Source organism: Pseudopipra pipra, chromosome 1 (assembly GCF_036250125.1).
Source record: "Pseudopipra pipra isolate bDixPip1 chromosome 1, bDixPip1.hap1, whole genome shotgun sequence".
NCBI classification, from domain to species: Eukaryota; Metazoa; Chordata; class Aves; order Passeriformes; family Pipridae; genus Pseudopipra; species Pseudopipra pipra.
The window spans coordinates 111712755-111737518 of NC_087549.1; the positions used below are offsets into that span (position 1 = coordinate 111712755).

Here is a 24764-nt window from a genome sequence, read left to right on the forward strand (position 1 = left end):
ATTTATCATTGCATTCTACTAAGCCATCTTGCTAGTCAGACACATCATTACAGCCACCAGACTAAACCTGCAATAATTTGTTTTACCTTTCTTGAGTGTCCCTTAAAGGGATGCATGGGAAGTACTACACCCCCATAAAAGATGTTTGTCTCTGTATTAATAGTTACTCCGTAGGCAGTGTGTAAATGAGTTATTCAAGATCTTGCAGTTTTGTTCATAGGGTTTGACCTGCCAAAGTGTTCATGCTTTGCAAATGGTAAAGTCATTTATGGATGCAGCTCCCGGTTGGAATATGCTGTTTGTTTAAGGTAACTATGATATTCTAAAGCCTGTCTTCTCCCCATAACATGCAGGAAATGGCAGTGATATTTTTCTTTTTAACTGAGTTAACCAGACCTTCTGACACACACCAGCTAAGTAAATCAGTGAAGTCAAAGGGAATCCTAGAAGGATTTGAGCTTTGTTCAGTGTTAAGAGGGGAAGGCTGATGGAATGTGGTCTTAGTGCTGTCATCAGAGAAGATGGAGCCAGGGTCTTCTTGGAGGAACAGTGGTAGGATGTATGGCAGCAGGCATAAGTTGCAGCAAGGAAACAGGAACAAAATATTCAAAGAGATGGTGGTCAGGCACTGGAATAGGGGCCCAGAGAGGTTGTGGGATCTTCTTCCTTGGAGACTGTCAGTACTTACCGGAACCAGACCTGCTTTGAGCTAGGGATTGGAAATAGAGACCCCCAGAGGTCCCTTTCAACCTAAATTACTCTTATCACACAATTTGCCTGCATTAACGTTATTGGAGACCCAGTGCAATTTGACTCTAGCAACACAGTATCTTGTCAGATGTTGAAGTGTCAGTGACTGAGAATTAAAGAGCTCCTTTGTGGTGTCATTGACAACAGGATGTAGGTATGTTCAAACTGCTCTGAGATTTTTCTTGGGCAATCTGTCTAATTTGGAAGCATAATCTTGGCAGAGATCTAAAACAGAAAAGATGGTCATAGGTTACTTACCATAGATGGAAAGAACATGGCTATTCAGAGGCTGAAAAATAGGAGGAATGGAAAAAGCAAGCTGAAACTTCATACTTGAAGTACTAGCTAAATAAGAAATGCTACAGTAATCAATTGATTGAAACAGTTTTCTTAACATGTTGCAAAATGCTCACTTTCCTGTAAAAGGTAAAAGTAAGAGCCAACACAGGTAGGAAATGTACTTTCATGTCAGGCTTTCTAGTTTATGGTAAAAATCTCATGAGAAGAATTGGAGTGTTCCTCCAGTAAGTATTAAATATTTGTCAGTGTTATTTCTACCTTCAATTAAGTTAATGCTCAAGATGTCTCTTTTTATGTGCTTCATTTAATAACATATTACTCAAGTGAATCATTTGAAGAATTCTTCAGTGAAATATAGAAATAATTTTCATATAACATCAGCAAGTGAACATCTTACTCAGATGTATTACTCTGTACTTAATATCCCAACATGGTTTTTGTTGATGTATTTACACCAAAGTTGAAGCAATTTAGAACACTAAAAGGTATGACTGTGCATTCCATCTCATTACAGACTTAATGCAACAGCAGTCAAGGACCTCATTATTGTAGAGGGCAGAAATTATAGGTAAAATTTGAGGTTTGGCTCAGGAGCATAAAGAGTGTCATCCATCATTCACTTGGTCAGATCTCAATTGCTGTAATGTTTGTAACTGGTAGAGAGTGCTTATGACTGAAACAGCAAAATGCTTTTAAAAAGGCATATCTTTTCTGATATTTTAGAACATTTCAGTTCATCTTTTCTATAGGTATTCAAGGCTGGCTTTGATACCACAATTATAAAGAAGTATTTAAAGATCTGTCACTGAATTTTGATAGACATGAATTAAATGGACAGATCTGTGAGGGCATGCATTTACTATAACCCATGTTCTCTATTATTAATTTGTATGGAGTTTTTTGTTTTTTTCTTTTACTCTCCCAGCACCTATCAGGGCTGCTGACCCTAGAGAAGGAAATGAAAAACAAGTGTTCCACTTCTCTCTGTTAAGAGGAACAAAAATGAAGATCTTGGATTCCGTACTCGTGAAGGCCTTTCAAAACTCTTAATTCTGGAGTTACCTTACACTTGTGTACATTGAAACATGTTGATGCATTAGACCATTAGTTATATGAAATTATAATCTTATCTTTTTTTAAGTTACGAAAAATGTCTATGACTATTGGATCTATTTGCTCTGGATCCAGAATAAGACACAGATAAACACACAGTAAATATTAAATGCCTTGTGTGGTTGAAGTATTCGAAGACCAATTTGAGTATCATCTGTTGTTACAGTTGTGTTTTGGTTATTCTCAACATGTTATTCCTAATTCTAAAAATATGTAGGTGTACAGGAGTCTGATGGCTGTCCTCTTAGAGTTAAAACCAGATATAAATACTTGAACAAGGAAGACATTGCTTTGTGCTCTGAGCAACTATCAGGTTTTAGCATATTCTAAATTTTACGTTTTCTTTAGTTCTTGGCAGCTCTCACAGAATACTTGGAATCTAGTTTAGTTATCACCACTCCTTTTTAGCATCATGGGATATCTACTGAGGCTTCTACTCTTCTGTGTCTTAGGAAATATTAATCTTTCCACAAGCATGAGGAGTTTTACCAGGCTTGTTTGATGTTTCTGTCTCTTGATGGTGAGGCCAAGAACATGACAGTACAAGTTCTTGTCAGTCGAGTGCAGGGCATGTAGCTTTTGTGGAGGAAAAGTCAGGCACAACCAGATGTTGCAGTTTGACTTCACACCTTTATTTTTACCAAAGCTCTTCAGCATCACTTTTGGGTGAAGCACTGACAGCTGTTTTATTTAGGCTTATAAAGCTTTCAACTATGTTGGTATTTCAAACATGCTGGCGACTTAGACATCTACCTGAGCTAGGCTCAATGAAATGCTTGTTTTCTCTCTTCCTGAGTTTCACTTATGCTGCTGCTATTTATCCTTAGAGCAAAGATTGTCATCTTCTGAGGTCTTCCACCACCATGTAAAGCGGACTATTACATCATTGTGACTCTGCTTTGCCATTCCTTATCTCCCTGATGCTTTGCAATTGTCTCTTGGCAAGCAATGTAGGAGAGTTGACAAATTTCTGTTCGGAGAGCAATCATATTCAGCAGAAGGCAGGTGAGGAAGTGAATTAACAGTTTCACAGGTTTGGAGGGAATGCCTGGGAATGCCTTTAAACTGTCAATTCATACAGAACTATATCTTAGATAACCTGATCAGAGTCATCGCATTTGTGAAGTAGAACAATCTGGCTGGAACTTTAATACCAGCCTCTTGTGTCTCTTCTCCCTTGAGGGCCGTCACTGCTGGCTTATTGGCACTGCTTTCTGTCTGTCAATGGGTGGTTCATGGACTTTATAGCACTTTGTCCTGTAAAGACAGATGTAGGTGAAGCCCTGTGCAATATGTGCCCAAATCCAAGGGTACTGCTTACGTAGTGTGAACTTCACAAAATATTCTCCTACCATGCAGTGATGTCAAGATCAGCAGATGTTATGATGTTTTTTGTGTGTGGCAGTTGGCAGTAGGACTTCCATCAACAGAGATGGTGTCTGTCCATTTTTTTGTGTGCATTATTTTAGGAACAGAAACCCCCTTCCTTCTGCCTCCAAACTCTATAATAACTAACAGAGCTAAATTGTTTGTTTTGCCCTTTTGTTGTCAGTACATGCTAACAAAGACTGATGGGGACTTGCAGATTTCACAAGGAAGACGTAACTCTTGTGTATACTCATAGGTTCCTTTTAGAAGTGTTTAAGAGACAACCTTGTGTCAGACAAAGTTTTAGAAAAGACATTCCAAGTATCTTGCTTCTCATCTGTGTTAGTTGTTGACAAAGATATTTCTCATATCCCAAGAATTTCCAAGGAAGAGAAAAGCTTGAAAACTCTTGGTGGCTTGGGTTTCTAGAGCTTGTTTTCAAAAGTAATATCTAGCCAAAGCCTTGGCACTGTGTCAGAAGGAAGTAGCTCTGCTATAACATTGCTGACAAAGCTCTGTTGCTTCCAGGGCCCAGGTTAGGATCTATATGAGGCTGCGCTGTGTCCTGACGCATTAGGACCCATCTTTAGTAGCTCAGTAGAGCACAGATCCTGTGGAGCATGGACACACCAGCAGAGGAATGGCACGACACTGGCACCAGCAGTACATTTGGCACTGGTAGGACCTTTTGCTGACAGCATGCTGCAATTCTTTTATGAATCAGTTTGATACCAAAAATAGCTACTAGCTTCTTCGGAGACTATCATGGTACGGGGCTACTTTGATTGCAAAACACTCCAGACAGGGAGTAGGATATGGCTGAAAAGTCAGACTGAGCTAGTAGAAATGAATCTAGGAAAGAAATTAACACTCTATGTAAGTATAATTTGGCTGGCAGAGCTGCATATCCTTTAGGATTTTCTGGTGCCTACAGCTGGAGCTGCAATGTGATTGTATCCCTTGCCAATTTAGCTGAGACAGTTTCACTGTGTGCTTGGCCTAAGTCTCCTGGGTGACACTTCAAACATTTGATCAAGGATCTAGAAAAGGAAATAGAAAGTAAGTAAATGACAAGAAGACAGGAAAGGCTCATGCCTTTCTTACTTAAGAACTAGTGGTACAAACTAGTGGTACAAACTTACTAAACTAGTGGTTTAGTAAGTTTGTACCACTCTTAACTTAAACTAGTGGTACAAACCCACTAAACTAGTGGTTTAGTAAGTTTGTACCACTCTTAACTTAAACTAGTGGTACAAACCCACTAAACTAGTGGTTTAGTAAGTTTGTACCACTCTTAACTTAAACTAGTGGTACAAACCCACTAAACTAGTGGTTTAGTAAGTTTGCACCACTCTTAACTTAAACTAGTGGTACAAACCCAATCTGTTGTCCCTGGACCTCTGTTGCAAAGGAAGTGAACTCAGGACTGGCTGGCAAAGGTGTTAATTCCCCAGCAGCTCCCTGAGGGTGGGCAGGCTGTTCCTTGTGTGTCAGAGTCCCAGGAGGCCATAGGAGTTTTGATTGTTACTGAGAAAGAGGTCAAACGTTTGGCAAGAGACTATAAAGTGAGAGAGCAACTGCTTGCGGCACTATCTGTCGCTCCCTTTCTTCTGCTCCTGTCCTACCTGACAGAGCAACTTGACTTTAAAGCTCAGTTCCAGTTTTGGGGTCATTGTGGCCCCTGTGTAGTAGGTAAATTTAGGTTTTCTCACACTGCTAAGAAGCCCTGAACCAACTGATAGTAAATATACCTTCTGGTTGTGTTGCAAGTGCAAAAACTGAACAGTAAATGGGAAGTTCTTCTTCACTGCTGTTCTTGATGTGCCTATCTTTGGATTAGCAGCAGGAAGCAGCTTCTCTTGTAGAATCATTTTTATGCTGCAGGAAAAGCCATTATAGCCATCTGTTGAGGAAAATTAGCAGTTTGCAATATGTTACATCTGTAAATGGATAAACTCTTTCAAGCATGACATGTGTTTATATACATACTTTGGTGTAATTGAGTGTAACTGAGGAATACAACTTGCTGCTTCATTACCAAGTAACAAGCAATAGGACCCGAGGAAATGGCCTCAAGAGTCACTAGGGGAGGTTTAGATCAGACATTAGGAAAAAATTCTTCACTGAAATGGTTGTCAAGCACTGGAACAGGCTTCCCAGGGAAGTGGTCGTGAAGCACTGGAACAGGCTTCCCAGGGAAGTGGTTGATTCAGCATCCCTGGAGGTATTTAAAAGATGTGTAGATGTGGTGCTTAGAGACATGGTTTAGTGGTAGACTTGGCAGTGCTGGGTTAGTGGCTGGACTCATGATCTTAGGGGTCTTTTCAACCTAAACAATTCTATGGTTCTCTTCTAGCTGATAGCCAGTGGGTTTTTCCAAGGTGGGTAAAAGATAATTGTAATTTCAAATGTATTTTATGTGTGTATAGGTGATAATGCAAGGATTAACATAGTAGACTATAAATCTTTCTTGTTGTTCAGAATTGGCTAATTATTTCAAGAATTGTTTCACCTCACTGAAGGCTCTCAGCTGATAGCAGAATTGTGACTGCTACACCTTGGAGTGCTGGGATTATTTGATTTTGTTCCAGGCTTATCTTTCTTTGAAGTATAGTGAAATATCCAATTATTTAAGATTCTTGGATAAGTGACTGTATAATAAAGCTTCAGTTCTTGTTATGACACCTTTATTTTCCCTCTAATACCTAACTGTGAGAGCTGATTTAAGAAAAGCAGCAACACATATCCTTGGAGTGAATAAACTTCTGTTCCTGTGTTTCATTTGATATATCGCTTAGTACAAGCAGCAAACGAAAATGACAAACCTAAGGAAATTGTAATGGCTTTTAGTGATAAGTAGTCAAATAAATATCACATGCTAGTAGCTTTGAAGTTTTTGATTAGAGAGATTCAGTTGAATTTCTGTGATTTACTAGGCTTACACGTCACTTATATTCACAAACCATGCATGCTTGCATATAATTGGTTGGGTTTTTGTGTGTGTGAAACTCCTCAGTGTGATGTTTGCAGTGGATTCAATGGTCCTGAGCTTTTTCATGTATCGATGCCTAATCCCTGTGCTTACAGCTGCCTGTGCTTCAGGTATTATCTCTACTGTAGTATGCCAGACTCCTGAGACCCAATAGCAAAACCAGTAGGCAAATAATTTGCTTATTTGGCAGCCTGAATTTTACTGGGGCTTCATGTTATTCAGTCCCACTCATAAATCATCGGCTCAGGGCCTCAAGTTATAGGACAGTTTGAACTTTGTTGGCATTTCTTTCTCTTGCTTTTTAAATACATTTTTGACTTCTCTAATGGTGAGAAAGGGCTGTGGAACATCAGTTCTAATGGCTTTGCAAATCAAAATGAGATTAAGAATGAAGCTACTTTCATTAATGTTTTCTGAGTTAAAATATGTCATTTTTATGAGCAACACTGGGACTATTTAATGTTTTTGCTTGACATTATTGAGCTGCAAGTGAAGGATTTAGACAGGAATATTTAAGGAAATAAAACTGTGGATAATAAGACAATTACTGTGTGTCAGCACATAGATGCATCAATCTGTTTTCTTTCTGGCCTCTACACTGTTCCAAATAAAATACATTCTGTTATTAAGACACCACACTGTCTTAGAAGATGTCATTTTATAAACAGGACAAAATACACACCCTCTGTAACCAGCCTGTAAGCCAACCTTGTTGTGGGAGAGGCAGACTCCTTGTGACTGGTACAAATCCACTGAATGCAAATAAAACAGACTTTGGTTAATTCTGGGGGAAAAAATCTCTGCTGCTTTTCCAGTAGTAAATGTTGATACTGCTTTCTAGTAGGGGAGTTGTCTCCATTTATCTCTAGGAAGGTTATTGTGATCTTGTGTTTGTTCGACCTCCTGTCTTTCTCCTGTATATTACAGTGTTGTAAGCAGGAAGACACTGGGAACTCTGCGAAGTAAGATGTGACTAATGGCATTAGCTACATACTAAAGGAGCAAGGGAGAATCTTAGATTTGCACTTCTAGTAGAGGATAATAGAATATATGTATTTTAGTGACTGACTCTTACAGGTGTTTTGCATTGCATCGAGTCTGACTTCAGTGGGGTCCACTCAGAGCATCCAGAACTGGCCACTGCTTCAGTTATCATGGGGGTTTCCCCTCTCTTAACTGGAATGGGGTTATTTGCACAGGGATAGCACACTTTTTACAGTGTTTTGTCATACATTAGATGTCTCAATTTCTTTCTAGTGACTTTCCCTTCTCCCCTTATAATTGAAACAGCTGGTTCAATGGTAATGAGTCCCTTTGAGCTGTCAGTGTGTGTATATTTCCATTTACACTGCTGGCACTTTGTTCTGAACCTTCTCCCCTTCTGTCCAAATAGATTACTTGCATTATCTGATCTGTCTTATTGTTCACAATAGCACTGCTGTGGATTCTCCAGATCCTCCTTCCGTACTGAGTTTGTTGCTCATTTTGCAAAGGCCTTTATCAAACTTTGGTAGGTGTAACTTTAAATAAATCCTCGTTAATTTTTGTATGAGCCAGAGAATCAAAGGGAAGAAGGAAAAATTGTATTTTTAATTGCACAAAGTGTCCTGTGGAGTGGTCTAGCTAACCTGTTGACTTCCTCTTACACAATAATTCATATTCAAATTAATTTTGGCAACTGGCGTTTTGTCTGTTTTATCTATGATCATTTAAACTTCTTTATAATACAGTGAATGTTGACCAGAATAATTTTTAATGCCAATAGAAAAAGAGTCTTGTGCAGTGATATGGCTGATAATCAGGAGTCTGGGAGTGTGGTCAAAGATAAGCAATCGAATGACTACGTTTTAAGATTGCACTTATTGTTCATGAGAAGTAAGTTTCCAGAGATGCACAGAGACAGGCCAAGGCAATGGCCACAGCAGCAAAAAAGATTAGACAAAATAAGGAAAAAACCAGTTCATGGTGAGGTCGATCAAACAGTGTAACAGAGGTTACAGAAGACCCTTTGCTATGAAAATGTTACCGTGAAAAAGATGTTGCTTCACAGAGGAAATGAGGGCAATAAACAATATCTTCGGTGGCCGATCACTGGTTTCCAATCACTGACCTACATTTTTTAATAAAGATAGGTCTGCTTTCTGTCTGGCCTATCTGCTATCACTCTGGGCTCTCTGTTCAGACCTTGGCAAGCCATGTATCTTAGTGAGCTCCCAGTTAAGCACCTGGAATATTAATTTAATGAACTTGCTGTATCAGGACCTCCTGATGAATTCCCATCTTTCCTCATTTGCAGAAAGCTTGTTTACCAGCCACACAGCTGAATGAGAAGGAATGGGCTTGCTTTTCACAACCAAGGAAGCCTTGATGCCAAAAATTGGTAGAGTAATTCCTTGAGACTGGGAATTACCAATCACATAAAGTTTCTTAAAGTAAAATAATTGCTCACCTCATTTAGTATCATTCTTTGAAGGGGTCCATGGCCTACATTCTGCTAGAGCCAAAAAAGTAATTAAACAGAGGAACGTTTTAAAACTCTTTTGCCTGAACACCCAACATAATTTCAGCCTTTTCTGTAAATCTCACTCTTACTGTATTTTTCATAACTTCATCTTGTATCATAATGGGAGACAGAATAGAAGCATATAAAATCTTCAGGGCCTGAGAAATGCACATTTGAAGCCAATTAATAAGGTTAGTGGAGTTTGGGTCAGGCCCCAAAAGGCAGTTCTAAGGCACTTGAATCCTCTGTGCCTGATGATTCTTTTTCATTATTGTGTTGCCAAATGATGAAATACAATGGGACAAAACAGGATTGCTTGGGGCACTATATTACTCAGCTGCCTACTTTGTTGAAATCAGTGGGTTATTTTCTCACTGACTTCTGTGGATCTCAGATCAGACCCTATAAAAACTTCAGTATGCTTTCAAAATGTCCTGTTATTTAATCAGATTCTGTTTGTCACTTAAAGCTAGTGATTTCACGTAAAAATGAACATGACTATTTAGATTTTGATTTTGAGTTGTAACTTAAATCAAGAATGTAGAACAGAACTAGAGGAAGCCATTTTCCTAGGGCTACAAGGATCACAATTCTTAATAACACAGAAAAGTAGTTTTCCATCTCTTTTAAGCAGTGGAACACTAATTGTTTTCCAGCAGAAGCTGGTAGTCTGAGTTTTATGAATTTTAAGGTGCTAACTGTAGATTTGGGGTTTGTATTTACTTTTATTAGACTTTAAACCTTGAAGAAACTGTTGGTACAAAACTTTCTGTCTAGAGAGTTGTGCTGCTCATGTGTTTTTAACGCTAAATGTCTATCCCATATATAATTCATAGGTATAAATAAGTAGGGAGCAGCTAGAGCCACAACATCCAGTGCTTTTAGGCCTGCCCTCTTTTGGAGGCACTTATTCACAGCTCTTATTTCATGTAATGCTACATTAGTATTTCCCACTGCATACACATACTATGAACATAATTTACTTTTCCAGGAGCAGACTCTTGCTGTTTACTTTTGCAGAAGCAGGCAGATGCTATTGGCTCATTTTCATTTCATGACCAGCGTGCCAGTAAAACAAATGATTCAGACGCAGCTCTCAATATACGGCGACGGGAAACCTTCTAACCCAGAATTCATTTGCTTGTACTTTGGCCTGGAGTTCTGGTTTCTAAATAACAAGACCTTTTCCTAAATGCAGAGCACACTGGTTACTGCTTTTAATCTCAGCATCTTTCTCATTTGCTGCTCACTTACTACCTAAACTGAAGGTGAAGCTGAGTGTGCATGTTTCCCTGACTCTTAGCAAGGTGCTGTAGAGAAGCAATGTCTTCATTCTTCACCCAGGCATCTTGCAGAAAAGCTTTTTGGACACTGTGTTTGTAGGAGAGCAAAATTACAGGGTAGGCAGAGGAGAAAACTTGAAATCTGAATTCAGGTAGCATCTTAGATTTATTTCATGGTGAATCTAAGGAGCCTGGTTATTAGTTTGCTGTGAGGTTCTCTAAAGCCCTGTGTGGATCACCATTTTGTAACAAGGTGGATTTGATTGTGTGATCTGAATTTAAGTCTTTTAGATCTTGGAGAGAGGCGTGTACTGTTTGTACTTCGCATCATGGAGATCCTTACTTTTGTAGTCACTACATGACTGAACATTTTAAGCCATTCAGTCCCCCTGAATGGAAAATCCGCCTGTCAAATGTGTAATACTGATTTTCAGTGTAACCCAATCATATAGGCAGGCATGATCTTCTGGATTTGTGTGCCGTTGCTTTTAATGAGATACCTACAAATGAGAGACTTTTGTAGACTTTGTACAAGAACTGTTGAGCTCATCTCTGTCTTGTAATTTTCTGCATGATTTTGGAGCCAAGGGATTGAAATCACTGAATAGTACTCAGCAACATATCACAATCTGTACACTAAAAGATTATACTTTGATTGTTTTCTCCTTAATCACAGAGTAGCAGGGGTTGAAAAGGACCTCTGCAGGTCATCTGTTCTAAGCCTCTGCTTAAAGGAGGTTGCTCAGGGCCGTGTCCAGACAAGTTTTGGATATTTTTAAGTATGGATACTCCACAAGTTCTGTGAGAAGCTTGTTGGTGTTCAACCAGCCTTACAGTAAAAAGTTTTCTTCTCCTTAATCAGAATTTCCTGTATTTCAGTTTATGCCGATTGCTTCTTGTCCTGTCACTGGACACCATGGAGAAGAATTTGGCTATATATTCTTTATTTCCCACCTCATCAGGAATTTCACACCAATGAACAATGAATCTCTTTAAAAATAACCTTGTACATGGTTTACTTTCAGCACGGTGCACTTCAAGACTTTTTTTTCCAGTTAGTACTGCCTTCTTCCTCACTGTTTCACCATGGGGAGGTGAAACCAGAAGGCCTGGTTTTGCTTCCCCGTTCCATCCGGTCTACCACTGTTTAGTAAGTTTGTGTGGGAAGCCCTGTTTTCCTCTTTTCCAGAGGAAATGAAAGAGAACATGTGCAGCAACAAACTGAAAATTTTAGTAGTGTATGACCAGTTTACTTACTTTTCTACATATGCTTTTGCTTTCCTCTCACGGATACAGCTCTTTATCAGTGAATATTGAAGCCTCGTGGACCTTGAAGGAATAATAAGGTTCTAATGAACTGAAAAAGGAAAAGTTTGTAGCAAAGAAAAATTAGCATTTTTTTCCTTCATCAACAATGTACGTAGTTAATTGACAAAAAACTTCTTACGCAATCTAACTTCTCTATGTTTGTACAAAATAATACCTTTTTTAGCTATTTTTGGTAGGCTCAAAATCTATTTTCCAGGCCCCTAGCTCCCTGGTAACGTGACATCAATACAACAGCCCAAGCTGGTGATTATATTAAAAGAAGAATATAATGAGACAGAAGATGTGGCTTGATCTTTTCCATTGATAAATTTAGAACTTGTAAAAGCTGAAGTAATAGTTGTAGTGATAAAAAGAAATATAATTTTATACTTGCTCACTGTTCTAAAACACAGTGTATAATTATTGTAGGAGGAAGAAAAATACACCTCTCCCCCTCACTCTGCTACTTTTTCCTCTTCTCTTGTGTTGAAATCATCCAGTTTAATTAAATCACCAACCTATTTTTGCACAAAGGATGACATTTTATTAATGATGTATGATGTGCATTAGACAGAATTAACCCAATTTTCAAATGGATTTCAATTTGGAAAGGGCAACATGTAAAAATGTCTCGTAAATGTGTGGGATGATCTTGTTGAGCAGCTTTCTGAAGGAGATGGGATTATAAAATGATGAATAATTAGAAAACAGTCTTTCCCCCCACCTCAGTTCCTAGCAGTGTTTTTGTAATCCTAGTTGATGGAAACTTAGTCTCCTGACATCATATATCTGGGATATATTAGGAGTAGAATGGAAAAAAAAAAAGACTGTGATGATTGCTAGCAAGATACATATAAATACATACATATTTATAAATACATATAATCTTCTCTGTAATTTTTAGCTAAATAGTAGCCTTCAGTGGATTTGTCACAATATCACCACCTTAATGTGTTCTTTTTTTGAAAAAAAAAGGCAACAAAAAGAAGCAAACCAGTCTTCCAAACATAGTTTTGAATCATCACTTTTGGTAGCGCTTTTTCCAATCACTTCTTTGAGGTATCAGATTTCAGGTCCCTCTTTGAATGCAGGTGATTGCTTCTCGATTTGTGATTGTATCAGAGTAGTTCCAATTAAGCTAGAGCTCAATTCCCTCTGCTTGCTGTTGCTCTCAAGCTAGAGCTACGATCTTGCCATTACTGTCGTGAATTGACCCAGCACAAAATGTTGTTCCCTACTCTATAAAAGACTTTGAGATTTGAGCCATGCTGGTTTATCTTCAGTGTCAGGACTCTTAGCTAAAAATAGAAGATAAACCAAACTACTCTATAAGAATACATCGTGTAGAACTTGAGATTGCTCTTAGGGCTTTATAATGTAGCATAATATCATTACCTTTTCTATATTTTGTTTAGTTTTGCCTTTTTTCTTAGTCATGTTTCTTTCCTAACACTGAATCCAAGGTACAGTAGTTCAGATGATAATATTTCCAAGTAATTGGGAAGAGCTGAAGTAGACTATTTGTTGATCTTAGGATGTCAGGCACTATGGTTGTGGTGTTGCTCACATTTCAAGCCTATTTTACCATAAGGAAATATGCATATAGGGCCTGAGCTCAAGAGGGGGGTTAGAGTCCATCCACACTCACTTCACTTACAAACATATCAAACCCAGCAGGCTGGGATATTCACAGGAGATAAATGGTCCTACAGTAAGCTGTTGTGTAGATTTGAATTGGAAGAATTGTAAATTGTTAATGAACTTTTTTCTCATCTGCAAGGGGAGGAGATCATCTGCCTCATCATCAGACTTACATTCCTGAAGTTTATCTGTGTGTATTAGAGGTCCACACTGTATTGCCAACTTCTCTTATTCTGAATTGCCTTTATAATTCACAGGAAAACTGTACAGGTGTGGGTTTGTGGGTTTATTTTTAGTTTCATGGTGATAGGAAAAGAAAACTTCACTTTCATTTCCATATCTCCAAAATTTAACTTTTGTCGAAACAGTTCTCAAAAATCATTAGCATCTGAGAACAGAACGTTGTGGAAGAGATAGTGAAAAGATTTGAAACAGACCACAAAATTATCTTGTTAATGAACTGGCAAGACAAATCTGCCCTCTAGAAGTGTGAGATTAATTTTTCGCAGCTCTTACGTACAGGGTAAGGTGGTGAAGGCACTAATCCTTGTATTTGGAGAAAAATTTTTGGCTGTGAAGTTCCAAACAAATTAGTGAATTATAGCGTTCCCATATTCTTCTTTATTGATGCAATAATAATCATATAGTGATTTTTGCTAAGCTTTACGTTCAAATGTTTTTGTTACTTCTGTTGAGAGCAAAAGCTTGAGCTATAAGGTTGTTGGTGGTGTTCATAATGACATAAGGGCCAGAGGTCCCCACCATTCCAGCTGCCTGTGTTCATGTAACTGTGATTCCTGACCCAAAAGAGCAGACACTGTATAACAACAAGATTTGCCAGCGCAAGTATCCTGCCCTTATGCTTGGAACATCAATCTTGACTACTTGCCTAGGAATGGAGGGAGGTAATCTTCTGCAGTAAGCTTGGAAATAGTGAAATATATTTTGGAATTTAAGATTGATATGAAAGGAGCCTTCTATGGCATTTACACCAAAAGTTTCTGTAAGAAGTACATACATTTTGGATGGAATACTGATAAATAAAAGCAGATTGAGGGAGCGTTGAACAAATTTAATTTAGCCCTCTTAAGGTGTTATCAGGAGAAATTTGGAATTACCATCCTGTCTATCTATCCTTTGGCCTGGGGAAGCGCAGCTCTGTGACCAGGAACAGAGCTGGAAGTCAAGATCACAGTTTTGAACTTGATTTATTTATAAACATATGAGACAATTATTTCTCTATAGTTATTATTTTGATTTTAATTTTTCCCCCTCTTGCTCTGGATCTCATTCACAGTTATTGTCTAGCAGAACTTTGCGTTGGCCTCTGGAAGGGAGGGAAGGGCTGTACTGCTTGTGCACCGTTCTCAATAGACCTTTTCTCTCTTTCAGAACAAGGAATGAAGAAAATGAGCAACATCTATGAATCAGCAGCCAATACCCTGGGAATTTTTAACAGCCCATGCCTGACTAAAGTGGAATTGCGAGTTGCATGCAAAGGCATATCAGACAGGGATGCCCTCTCAAAACCAGATCCTTGTGTCATCCTTAAAATGCAGTCGCACGGCCAGTGGTTTGAGGTGAGTGTTTAATAGAATAAAAATTATTCTTCTGACACTTTATGATGGCATAGACAAACTGAGGCAAATTTCAAACAGCAAGAACAACGAAGAGAAAAAGTAGTTTGAAGCCTGTGGCATAATCTTGTAAGAGTGAAGGGAGATTTTCCATTAACCCTGACGCACTTTGAATCAAAAACTTTGAACTTCTCTTTGGAGTCTAGATTAAAAATCAAGATGATTAAAGAGTGAAGCATCATAAAACTTTCCCCTTTAGGCCTCATGTTTCATAAAAGCTTTATAATAACAGGGATAATGACTATCAGGCATTACAACAGCAAGAAGAAAAATGCCATGGAAGAGAGGAATATTCATTACTAGTTGGCAAGGAATCCGGTGAAAGAGCAGCTTGATTTGCAAATTTTAAGCATTACAATTGGATTCATAGTTGAAGTTAGTAAAACTAATGTGTTTGCTGGATCAATTTGCCTTGTATTGCAGTTTGCATGTTTGATTAAAATCCTGCTTCATGTTACTTTACCTAATCTTGGAAATCATTTCATTGATAGCTGGAAATAGGATGTCTTAGGGAAGTTCAAATTGTAAATAAAGAACATTAGAATGAAATGTAATATTTTTAATGACATCGTGTTGGTTATTTTATTTCAAAGTTATACTTCAGTGTTTGTGGTTTAACAAGCTGAAAGGTGACTTTAAAAAGAAAATAGAAGTACATAAGAGAAAATTAGGAATGTATTAAATCCAGTTAATTTTGCGTGCATATTCATCTGTCTCCTTTCAAGAGTTTCAGCATTCAGCATAAGATTGCGTTATATATGAAAAGGTAAAAATAATAACTCTGAGCATAAGCAGAAAGCAAAATCCTAAATTCAAGGGTCTTTTAATTCAGCATTTTCAGCCAAATTTGTCAGACTTTGGGGATTTTGTTCCATTTATTCCAATTGTCTGGTTTTGACCTAGGGACCTCTGAAATTTTTCCAGACCAGTTGGCACCAGCATAGCAAAATTAAGGTTTTTTTGATGGTATTCTTCTTCTTTTCATAGTTTTCTCTTGTGGAACCATTAGAAATGTCCCTGGTAGAAAACCAGATTAGAAATAGATATAAAACTCTCACGATTGTCTTAGTGCTACAAAATCAGTGTGTCCATTTAATTAAAATTTAAGGTGATACAACAGCCTGAAGAAAGTAATTTTAACTAGCTATGTAGAAAGAAGCATATAGCTGCACTTTGAGTAATCACATAAATACTAGAACCAAGCAGTGTATTAAAGGTCAAAATAAGTGAAATGTCCTGTTTGGAAAGGGTAGAATGAAAACTTTTCCAGTATTTCACTTCTCTGAATAACTGAGTGCGTTTCACATACAGTTTGTCTCTGGCCAGTTATAAGTGGGGTAAGTAGATTAAATTATATATTCTGATGTTGTAACAGAGATTCCCTTTATTTGATGTGGTTTTAATTTGGAAAGTTATTCTCTGAATTGAGTAATTCTTGCAGAACAGATCTGCCCACTGATATGATTCCCATCTTATGTCAGTTTCTCTGACTGTCTAATGGGAGTCCAGGGCATTCATTTTAGTATGAATAAAAAGGTTTTATTAGTTCACGTTCCTATCAGTGCTGTGGAGTGAATACAGCTCTGACATAATGAGTCTTTTCTGGCCAGCACATTCTCAACAGAATTTTTAATTAAGTTGCAATTGCTGAGCTAAATTGAGCAGAGTCACTCAGGTATAGATGAAGATATAATTTGGTTGGAAGAATGTTCTGCTGATGGGAATCAATGATCCAGCAAGACCTGAGAAGGCAGAAAAATTAATAATTAAAAAAGAATAAATCTAGTTTCCAGTGAAGTGAGTATATTCAATATAGAAATCACTAAATGGCAACCCAAACAGGAACAGAACTGAGGAGTTTTGTATATATGGATTTAATGCCTTCCTGAAATTGTCTTGAATTTCCAGACACCTTAAACCTCTTGTAGGTTGGACATCTCCAAACAGACTGTAGCAAGATACAGTATTACTGAAACATGCATATTGATCACATGCTCTAGTTGTTAGGAGGTTCTATCAACATGGAGTAGCTGGGTTGAAGGTGTCTAAATAGAGGTTATGGTCTTGCATATAAGTGCTTTTGAAATCTGAAAAGTACTGAGGACAGGCTGCACAGCTGCTATTAGGCCAGATGCAGCTGAAGTTTGTGGGGTTGGGCTGATGGAATTGCATTGTGCATGCAATTAGAGACACTAGGATGTGAGGGATTTACTCTACAGACACAGATAATCCTCGAAAGTGAGGAATTTTTGCACATTTATCTCTTGGAAGATTTTGATAAAACATGTCATCCCGTTGCTGAGGAGATTTCTTTTTCAGTTCTGCAGTACTGTGTATGCATATGTGTATGTTTGTGTAAATTGTGCCACCTGCACATGTAAATATAGAATGAAAATGTGTTGATGCTCTTGTAGAGTGGGTAGATGCAGTTTCTAGAGATTGGAAATGTCATATAATTATTTGTTTTTTAATTGTGGTTTTTCTGTTTTGTTTAGTCTTGGGCTTTTTTTGTTTGGTTTGTTTTATTTTTTCTTCTTTCAGACACAGAATTGGTGAGGTTAGAAGGGACCTCAAGAGGTCACATAGTCCATCCCCTGCTGCTTAAGTGGGGACACCTACATCCAGTTGCCCAGGACAGTGTCAGACAGTTTTTGAATATATCTGAGGAGGGTGACTCTGCATAATCCCTGGGCACCCTGTGCCAGTGCTTGGTTGTTGTCACAAGTTCCTAATGTTCCTGTGTTTCAGTTAGAGGCCATTGCCTCTGGTTCTGTCACTAGCCACCAGTGAAGAGAAGCCTGGCTCTGTCGTCTTTAGACTCTCCCTTCAGGTATTACGTACGTTGGTGAGATGCCCCTGAGTGCTCCAGGTGTGTCATCTACAAACTTGCTGAAGGCACAGTCTGCCCCATCATCCAGCTCACTAATGAAGGTGTTAAACAGGACTGGATCCAGTATTGACCCCTGTGGTCCACTTCTTGTCCAACTGGACTTTACATCACTGATAACCAACCTCTGGGTCCAACTGTTCAACTGGTTTTCAGTCCACCTCACTGTCTGCTCATCCCTCCCCTACATCAGCAGTTCCTCCATGAAGATCTTATGGGAGGCAGTGTCAAAGGCCTTACTGGAGTCCAGGTAGACAATATCCACTGCCCTTCCCTCATTTACCAGGCCAGTCACTTCGTCCTAGAAGTCCATTCTGACTACTCATGATGATTTTCTTATCCTTAATGTGCCTGGTAATGGTTTCCAGGATTAATTGCTGTATCAACTTCCTAGGAATCAAGGTGAGATTGACATGCCTGTAGTTCCCTGGATGAGCAGATGATTGACACGTTATTCCTCAGATGTGAAACCACTAGGAACACGAGCAGGACATGGACAAGTACTCAAAGAATCCTGGGGGTTGTCCCCAGTTCTGGGACAGATATGCTTTCTGTTTTTCTCTTCCTGTCTGGGTAAATGTCTCCCCACAAACAAACCTGCACATGCACAAACGTGCACACATACCTTCCCGTCACATTTCTCTGTATATGAATGTTGATGCCGTCTGAAAAGCACTATCTCCACCAATCTAAAATGGAAATAATATGTTGTGTCTCCCAGGAAAATCAGCAGTTTACTCTTTCTCTCGCATGAAGTTTGTATTTTTAGCCTGATGTGACAGGGTGTGATACAGAACAATTTAAGATTATGCTATCTGTATTACTACCCAGGGCTGAATTTTAGCTCTTCTGGCCTTAATTTTAGGCAGGTACACACTTGCAGAGAGGCCAAATGTTGTACTTAAACTGTTTAAGATAATAATTCAATGGCTGTTTTTCCATATTGATTTGAATGTGTTCAAGGAGTTTAATTACTGTAATAAGCTTCAAATGGTGAATGACTGAGGTACGTGATGATAAATTCCTTTGCTCCAATGATTATTTTACCCACCTGCAGCGTGGATGTCCATGTGTAATAAATATTAATTGTGTATAGCATTGGAGTCTTCAGCCAAGATGTGCTAGCACTGACATTCTCATTAACTCCTTATTCCTAAGAAAGTAGCTTGGACCTGTGCACAGGTTGTTATCTGCATATGGCAAGTACCTGTAATACATGTTATTTTGAAAGCTGAGTAAGTTGCTGAGCTGTGTCTGATCATACAAGATTTACAAGAAATTGGGAGGTGTCATATATCCTCACGTAGCAGATGGAACATGATGTCTGTAGCTATGAAAAGCAAAGTAGCCAGGTTTGGAAATCTGGGAGGGCTTCCTGTAGTTGTACTCTTATGGCTTTTAGCAGGAAAATTTGAGGACATAGAGTATCTGCTGCCTTGTGGATTTGAACAGCCAGCTGGAGTTTTTGCTTTTTATTTATTTTTCCTAAGTTTTTATTAAACTTGAAGTAACTGCAGAGCAAATAAAGCAGTGCCCAAAGACAACATGCACTTGCGAAAATTCATATTGATGAAATTGGGTGGAATTGTTTGGATGGATAAGTTTGGTCACTGAGTTTTTTGTTAAAATGTTGTCTGAAGTCACAAATTTGGTTGAACTCAATGAGCTTTGATAAAAATGTGTAGGGCAAAATCATTACTTTTAATTTTGATATTTTTAAAATAAAAGTTATTCACTTATTGTTTAGCATGACATTTCAAGGATTAGCTTGGCAAAATTAAACTAACAAAACTGAATTTTCCAGCTTGTTTTTTCTTTTTTTTTTTTTCTTTGAGTATTAACCTGCATCCACACAGACCCTCATGCAAACAGATGGTAGAGACCAGAGAGCTTGGAAATGCATTGAACTAGTTAAAGTATAGAATAGCAGCAGAGCCTAATAAACAGGCTACATGGGAATCAAGGTATAGGAAGGACATAGTGTTGCTCTTCATCTGTCTTTGCTTTTCCACTTAATCCTGCTCTCTCTTTTGTTTCATTTCTGAATTTCCTTCCTTTCTCTGCCTCTTCACCTGCCTCAGGTCCCGATTTCCATTCCCAGCACCTGCTGCCTCGCTTTGCTCCTCTCTATATTGGATAGTGGAGGAGATTCCCTGCCCCTTCCTAGCATGAGGGAAGGATCTGAAGATGAGACCTTGAGGCAAACTTCAGCTACTTGTTTCCATAGATACCCAGAAGTATCTTTCATGTTATCCATCTGTGGCTGTTACAGCCCACTGCAGAAGCCAATAAGCCATGAAATAGGGGAGTCTGTGGGATGATATATTCCATGACTCTACCAAACTGTCCCAAAATAACCACAAAATTACTGTGAAGAGGGGGAAAACAACCTATATATAAATAAATGCAAATAAATACATCCTTTTTAGTTCATGGAGATGAACAGAGTAATAGATGAAGCATTTGGATAGAACTGGAAGTTTTAATGATCAGAAACAAGAACTACCATCAGCAGCCATAGAGAATGAGGTTTGAGGCCTGACTAACCCCGTCTTGCATCTGGTTGCTGGCTGGTGGCAATGAATAAATGTGAGATCAGAGAAATATAAAAGGGTCTTTCCAGCTTGCTCTGCCATCCCTCAGTGATCTGCAGCTCAGGGAGTTCTTAAACGCAAATTTGTGCGTTTGTAATTAAAAAAAAAATGTTGGTAGAATAACTTCTGTAGCTTAGTTCAAAAAAATTTTGAAGTTTTTGTATTTAAAAAATAACTTTCAGGCTATCCTGGGACATAAAGGTTCTGCAGCTTAAGTGGTGGTTGAATAAAGTAATATTACTTGTATTTCTTGAACTTGCCACTTGCTGATTAATCTCAAGTTTCTTGTTCATGTGTTAGAGGAGACATGTTCATTTGAAAATCCTTGTTCATTTTCTCAATGCCATTTGGGATTTTATTCTTCTGATTTTTTTGTCACTGTATAAAAAGGCAACAACTATGTCCTAGCAGCATATCTAAGCCATCAAGGAACATGGATTGGTTTGGATTGTTATTTGACCCATCTTTATTTCAGAGTATTTTAGAGATGCAGTGCCAGATGCTATTGTTGCACTTCCATAGAGATTTTTAGGCAGTGATTTGGGATTTGTTTTCTGCTTTAAAGAACTGTAAGGCTTCACAGTGGGCTGGTTTATGGAGTGTTTGGTGGGGTTTGGATTTTATTTTTTTAAAATTAGTAAAATTAAGAATTTTTAAAAAGTAATACTCTAGTTAATGCTAGATCAGATTCTAGATACTATTTTTCTGATTTCACTCTAAGATTTCAATTTGGTGAACAAGCATCTTGTATTAAATTAATTGTAAGTAATGATGTAACAGTAAGATGAACATACCATCTTAGGAAGATCTTTCTCTGACAAAGAAAGAAAATTAAAAATTTCTGATGAGATGTTTTATATTAGATTATGCACAATTTGGTGGCAAGGGAGTGCTTTCACTCAATAGAGGTTATGAAATTAGTTCTTCTTGTTTTGAAAAGCTTCTGATTCATTTGCAAATTTGGGAGTTTTTCTCTTCTGGATGTAGAAGGGGGCTGATAACTGGAAATGCTGCCTGCATGTTCTCTGGCCAAAGCTTAGGTCAAAGTCTTTAATGATATACTAGAGTGAGTGTAAATACCTTTGGATTCAGGCAGGTTGTGGTTGATGAAAGGCAATGGGGAAGAACTGAATCTTTAATTGAAATCAAGACCTTCATCGGAAAAGAAAGGCAACAGAATTCTTTCTAATTAAGCCACAATGTGGTCAAGGTTCTACCTTTGCTGACTTGGAGCTGGCAGTTGAGTTGATTGTCCCCTACTGCCCAGATCACTCAAGTCTTCAGAGCACTTGGTCCTGTACACAGATCTATGCCCTGTACACCTTGCAGGTGATGATCTGTTAGTGCAGGCGTTGATTACTGACCTTTGGACCTAAGAAGAAATGGGAGCAGTCCTGCTGAATCATTTCCCAAGTAATATTCCTAAAATATGATGTTTGAGAGCTTTTCAGGTGCCGTTAGACCCTTGCATCAAACTGAAAGCTGTGATTATGTTTACACCACACAATGTGCCTGTGTATATGCCTTTATGGTTTATTTCATCCTCATAATACAATATAGTATTTTTCTTTCTCCTTTTTCCTCAAGTCTAGGTTGATGCTAATGAGTGTTTCTTTGCTTACTTGGTAACCTCTGTTGCTGCCAAGATTTGCTTTTAGCTTCTGCTTTCTCTTCCTGGTACATTTCCTTGAAGTATTTCTGTGTGGTGTAACTGTCAAAGAGAACTCATGTTTTTCAAGCACCATTGGAAATCTGTGGGGTCAGGCTGCAGGCTAATTGAATATTTTATCTTGGTCTGTTCTTGGCCTGAATTCATGTAATTGGATATCTTACTTTCCAAGAGTTAATATTTTGGAGGCAGCTTCCAAGGGTTTGTCTGTTGAAGACCTTCTGTCATTAACTCTTTCAGGAAAAAGAAAAGTTCTCCACATGAAGAGAATCTCCTATGAAGTTTTTCTCTGTATCCTACAGAGCATCTTTCATAGTATTCTGTCCAGCCCCTAATACACTGAGTACATTTTTACAAATATGTATGCATAAACTCAAAATCTGGAATTACATTTTATATTAACCTTCTTGTTAAAAACAAAGAGAGCTCTCTTCCCTTCCCAGGTCTTTTCCAACTACTTATTCAAAGTCAGAAGTCTGAAAACTAAGGACTGTAAATTTTTTGTGTTGGCAAATATTTGATTAGAAGCTGGTACTAGGAACTTCTTCCTCCTGTGCCTAGTTCAGAAATATGAACATCATTAGGTTTTGATGAGACTTTTCTTTGTACACCCCAGGTAGTAGTAAAAATTTATTTTAAATTCATTTTATGATAACTCTTTCTTGCTCTTCTCTTCTCCATCATGGCTGGGGTTTTTTGAGCCTCCTTCTTGCCTCAGCATTTAAAGATAGCCACAGCGCTTTGTTTTCTGTCTTTTTAAATCAGCAATCTTTAAACTTGAACTCATTTGAATGAGACAGATTGTCTCAACTGAAGACAAATACTGTCATGTTGAGTCAATATATATGAAATATCATATTATTCCACTAGTTCAAACACTATTTTCTGCCTCTGTAGTGCAGTTAGTGAAACGTAATGCACATGCAAAGGAAAGAAAGTAGAAATCTGTTTTCTTACTGAGAGTGGTGATATTTGGGCTGACTGCTTTCTCTCTATCAGAGCTGGAGGCTGACTTCTCTATCTGTCCAACTAAATCTCTTCATATCTGTTGTCTTCAAGTCATGGGAGAGTGAAGAAGTTTTTTTCTCATAGTTTACATAAATGAATAAAACCGAGTGTACTCCTGGGAAGTCAGGAGGGAGCACTTAGATGTGAGAGGTGGTCAAAGCTACATGGTCTCTTCCTGATCCTGTGACCTGGAACAGGAAGATCTACTGTTGGGGCCAGCTTCCAGGAGCCTTCTGCCTGGTAAATAAGCCACTGGGAGAGCCATGGAAATGAAGGAATCAAAAGATTTGTGGGATCACATAGTCATTTTTCTATGTTAGGAAAAATGCTTAAAAATTGGTTCAATACTGTATTAGCTTAGATGAAAATCTGAATGACCTATACCTGTTTACATCATATTTCAGCATCCAGTGGATCAGGGATTGTGGAAATGATTGAGGAACTCTGTTCCTTTCCTGTGAACAATTTCTGTACAACCACACTCCATCAGCCATCTTCGATTAGTGCATGTCTGTGTTTGCAAGTAGCACTATACACCATTTGTACCTGTGAAGGAGGGGACTGGGATGGTTGCTCAGTTGTCAAATTTCTCTCTGGCTTTGCAAACATTTTGTAGTGTTGCTGGTAGAAACATCTTGAATGATTTACAGCTACCTGAAAACTTTGCCTGTCTTAACTGTTGAATAATTTGATTGCAGACATGAAATACTGAGAAAAAACTGAGATGAGTTTTTGTCTATTCTTTTATTTATGACATTTGGTCAAAATACTATTGCTGACAAAATATTTTACTTTTTAACAATAAAACCTTTTTTTTTCCCCTCAGAAACAGACCAGCTGTATTAATTCCTCCCCGCCCCCCAAATATCTAGTTCTAGATATTTCTTTGTTGTTATTTCACTTTCATCAGTATTTCTAATCATCCTAAGACATTCTTGCAAATACGGCCCTTAGCCATACTGTTTATTTGATAGTTCTCAATTCATGCTTCATTAACTTTTCACAACTTTTTCTCTGGATTACTTTCTATGAAATCCATGACTCTTAAACAGTGTTCTCAGTCATGTATATACACACACAGTCTGTATGTATATATACAATTAAATAAGATTTCTGTAATATTTACATTTTTAACCAGGTCAAGCCGTGTAGTTTTGTTGTATGAGTAGGGTAAGATAAAAAAAAGAAGAAAGAAGAGACCATTAAAAATGTTTTCGAAATTACCTAAGGAGGATATCAGGACAAGGAAGGCTTTACAGTGTTCTCACTCCTTCTTAAGCCTGAATAACTGACTTGTTAATCTGTCACAATTTATGTGTTTATAGAATAGACAAGAAGTTGTCTGTCACAGTCTGTAAGACTGAATATGGATGTATGAATATGGTGGAAATCCTTTAGCTATGGCTCCCTTGCAGGTCAAGATAAAAGAATTGATGGCCATGAAGGATGAGTTGAAGAAAGAGCTTGAGTTCTCTACATCTCACCTTTTCACTCAGGAAGATTGTAAAATAAAAGCTGGTGTGTGTTTTCTCATGCAATACTGTACTAGGTTTTTGCAGATATAGATCCTCAGAAGGGCTTTTTCAGAGGCATTCACTAACTAAAGGAAACCATAGAGATGATAAAAATATGTGAAATAATTAGAGAAATTCTGCTGCTACTTAAAAAAAAAAAAGGTTTGGTTCCTGATGAAGCAGTAGCACCGAATACC

The 24764-nt window shown here is 38.1% G+C and overlaps 1 protein-coding gene across 3 annotated transcripts in view; it reads left to right on the forward strand.

The window, feature by feature from the left end:
- CPNE4 (copine 4) overlaps window positions 1-24764 on the forward strand; it is a 228343-nt gene that overhangs the window by 32620 nt on the left and 170959 nt on the right. For 2 of the 3 annotated variants that reach the window (XM_064671603.1, XM_064671613.1), the window contains exon 2: window positions 14651-14838. In XM_064671603.1, coding sequence (XP_064527673.1) covers window positions 14659-14838 — 180 coding nt within the window. In that variant the 5' untranslated portion in view covers window positions 14651-14658. Of the gene's footprint in view, window positions 1-4111; window positions 4210-14650; window positions 14839-24764 lie in introns of those variants that run through there. The other variant, XM_064671592.1, reaches the window with a different exon arrangement.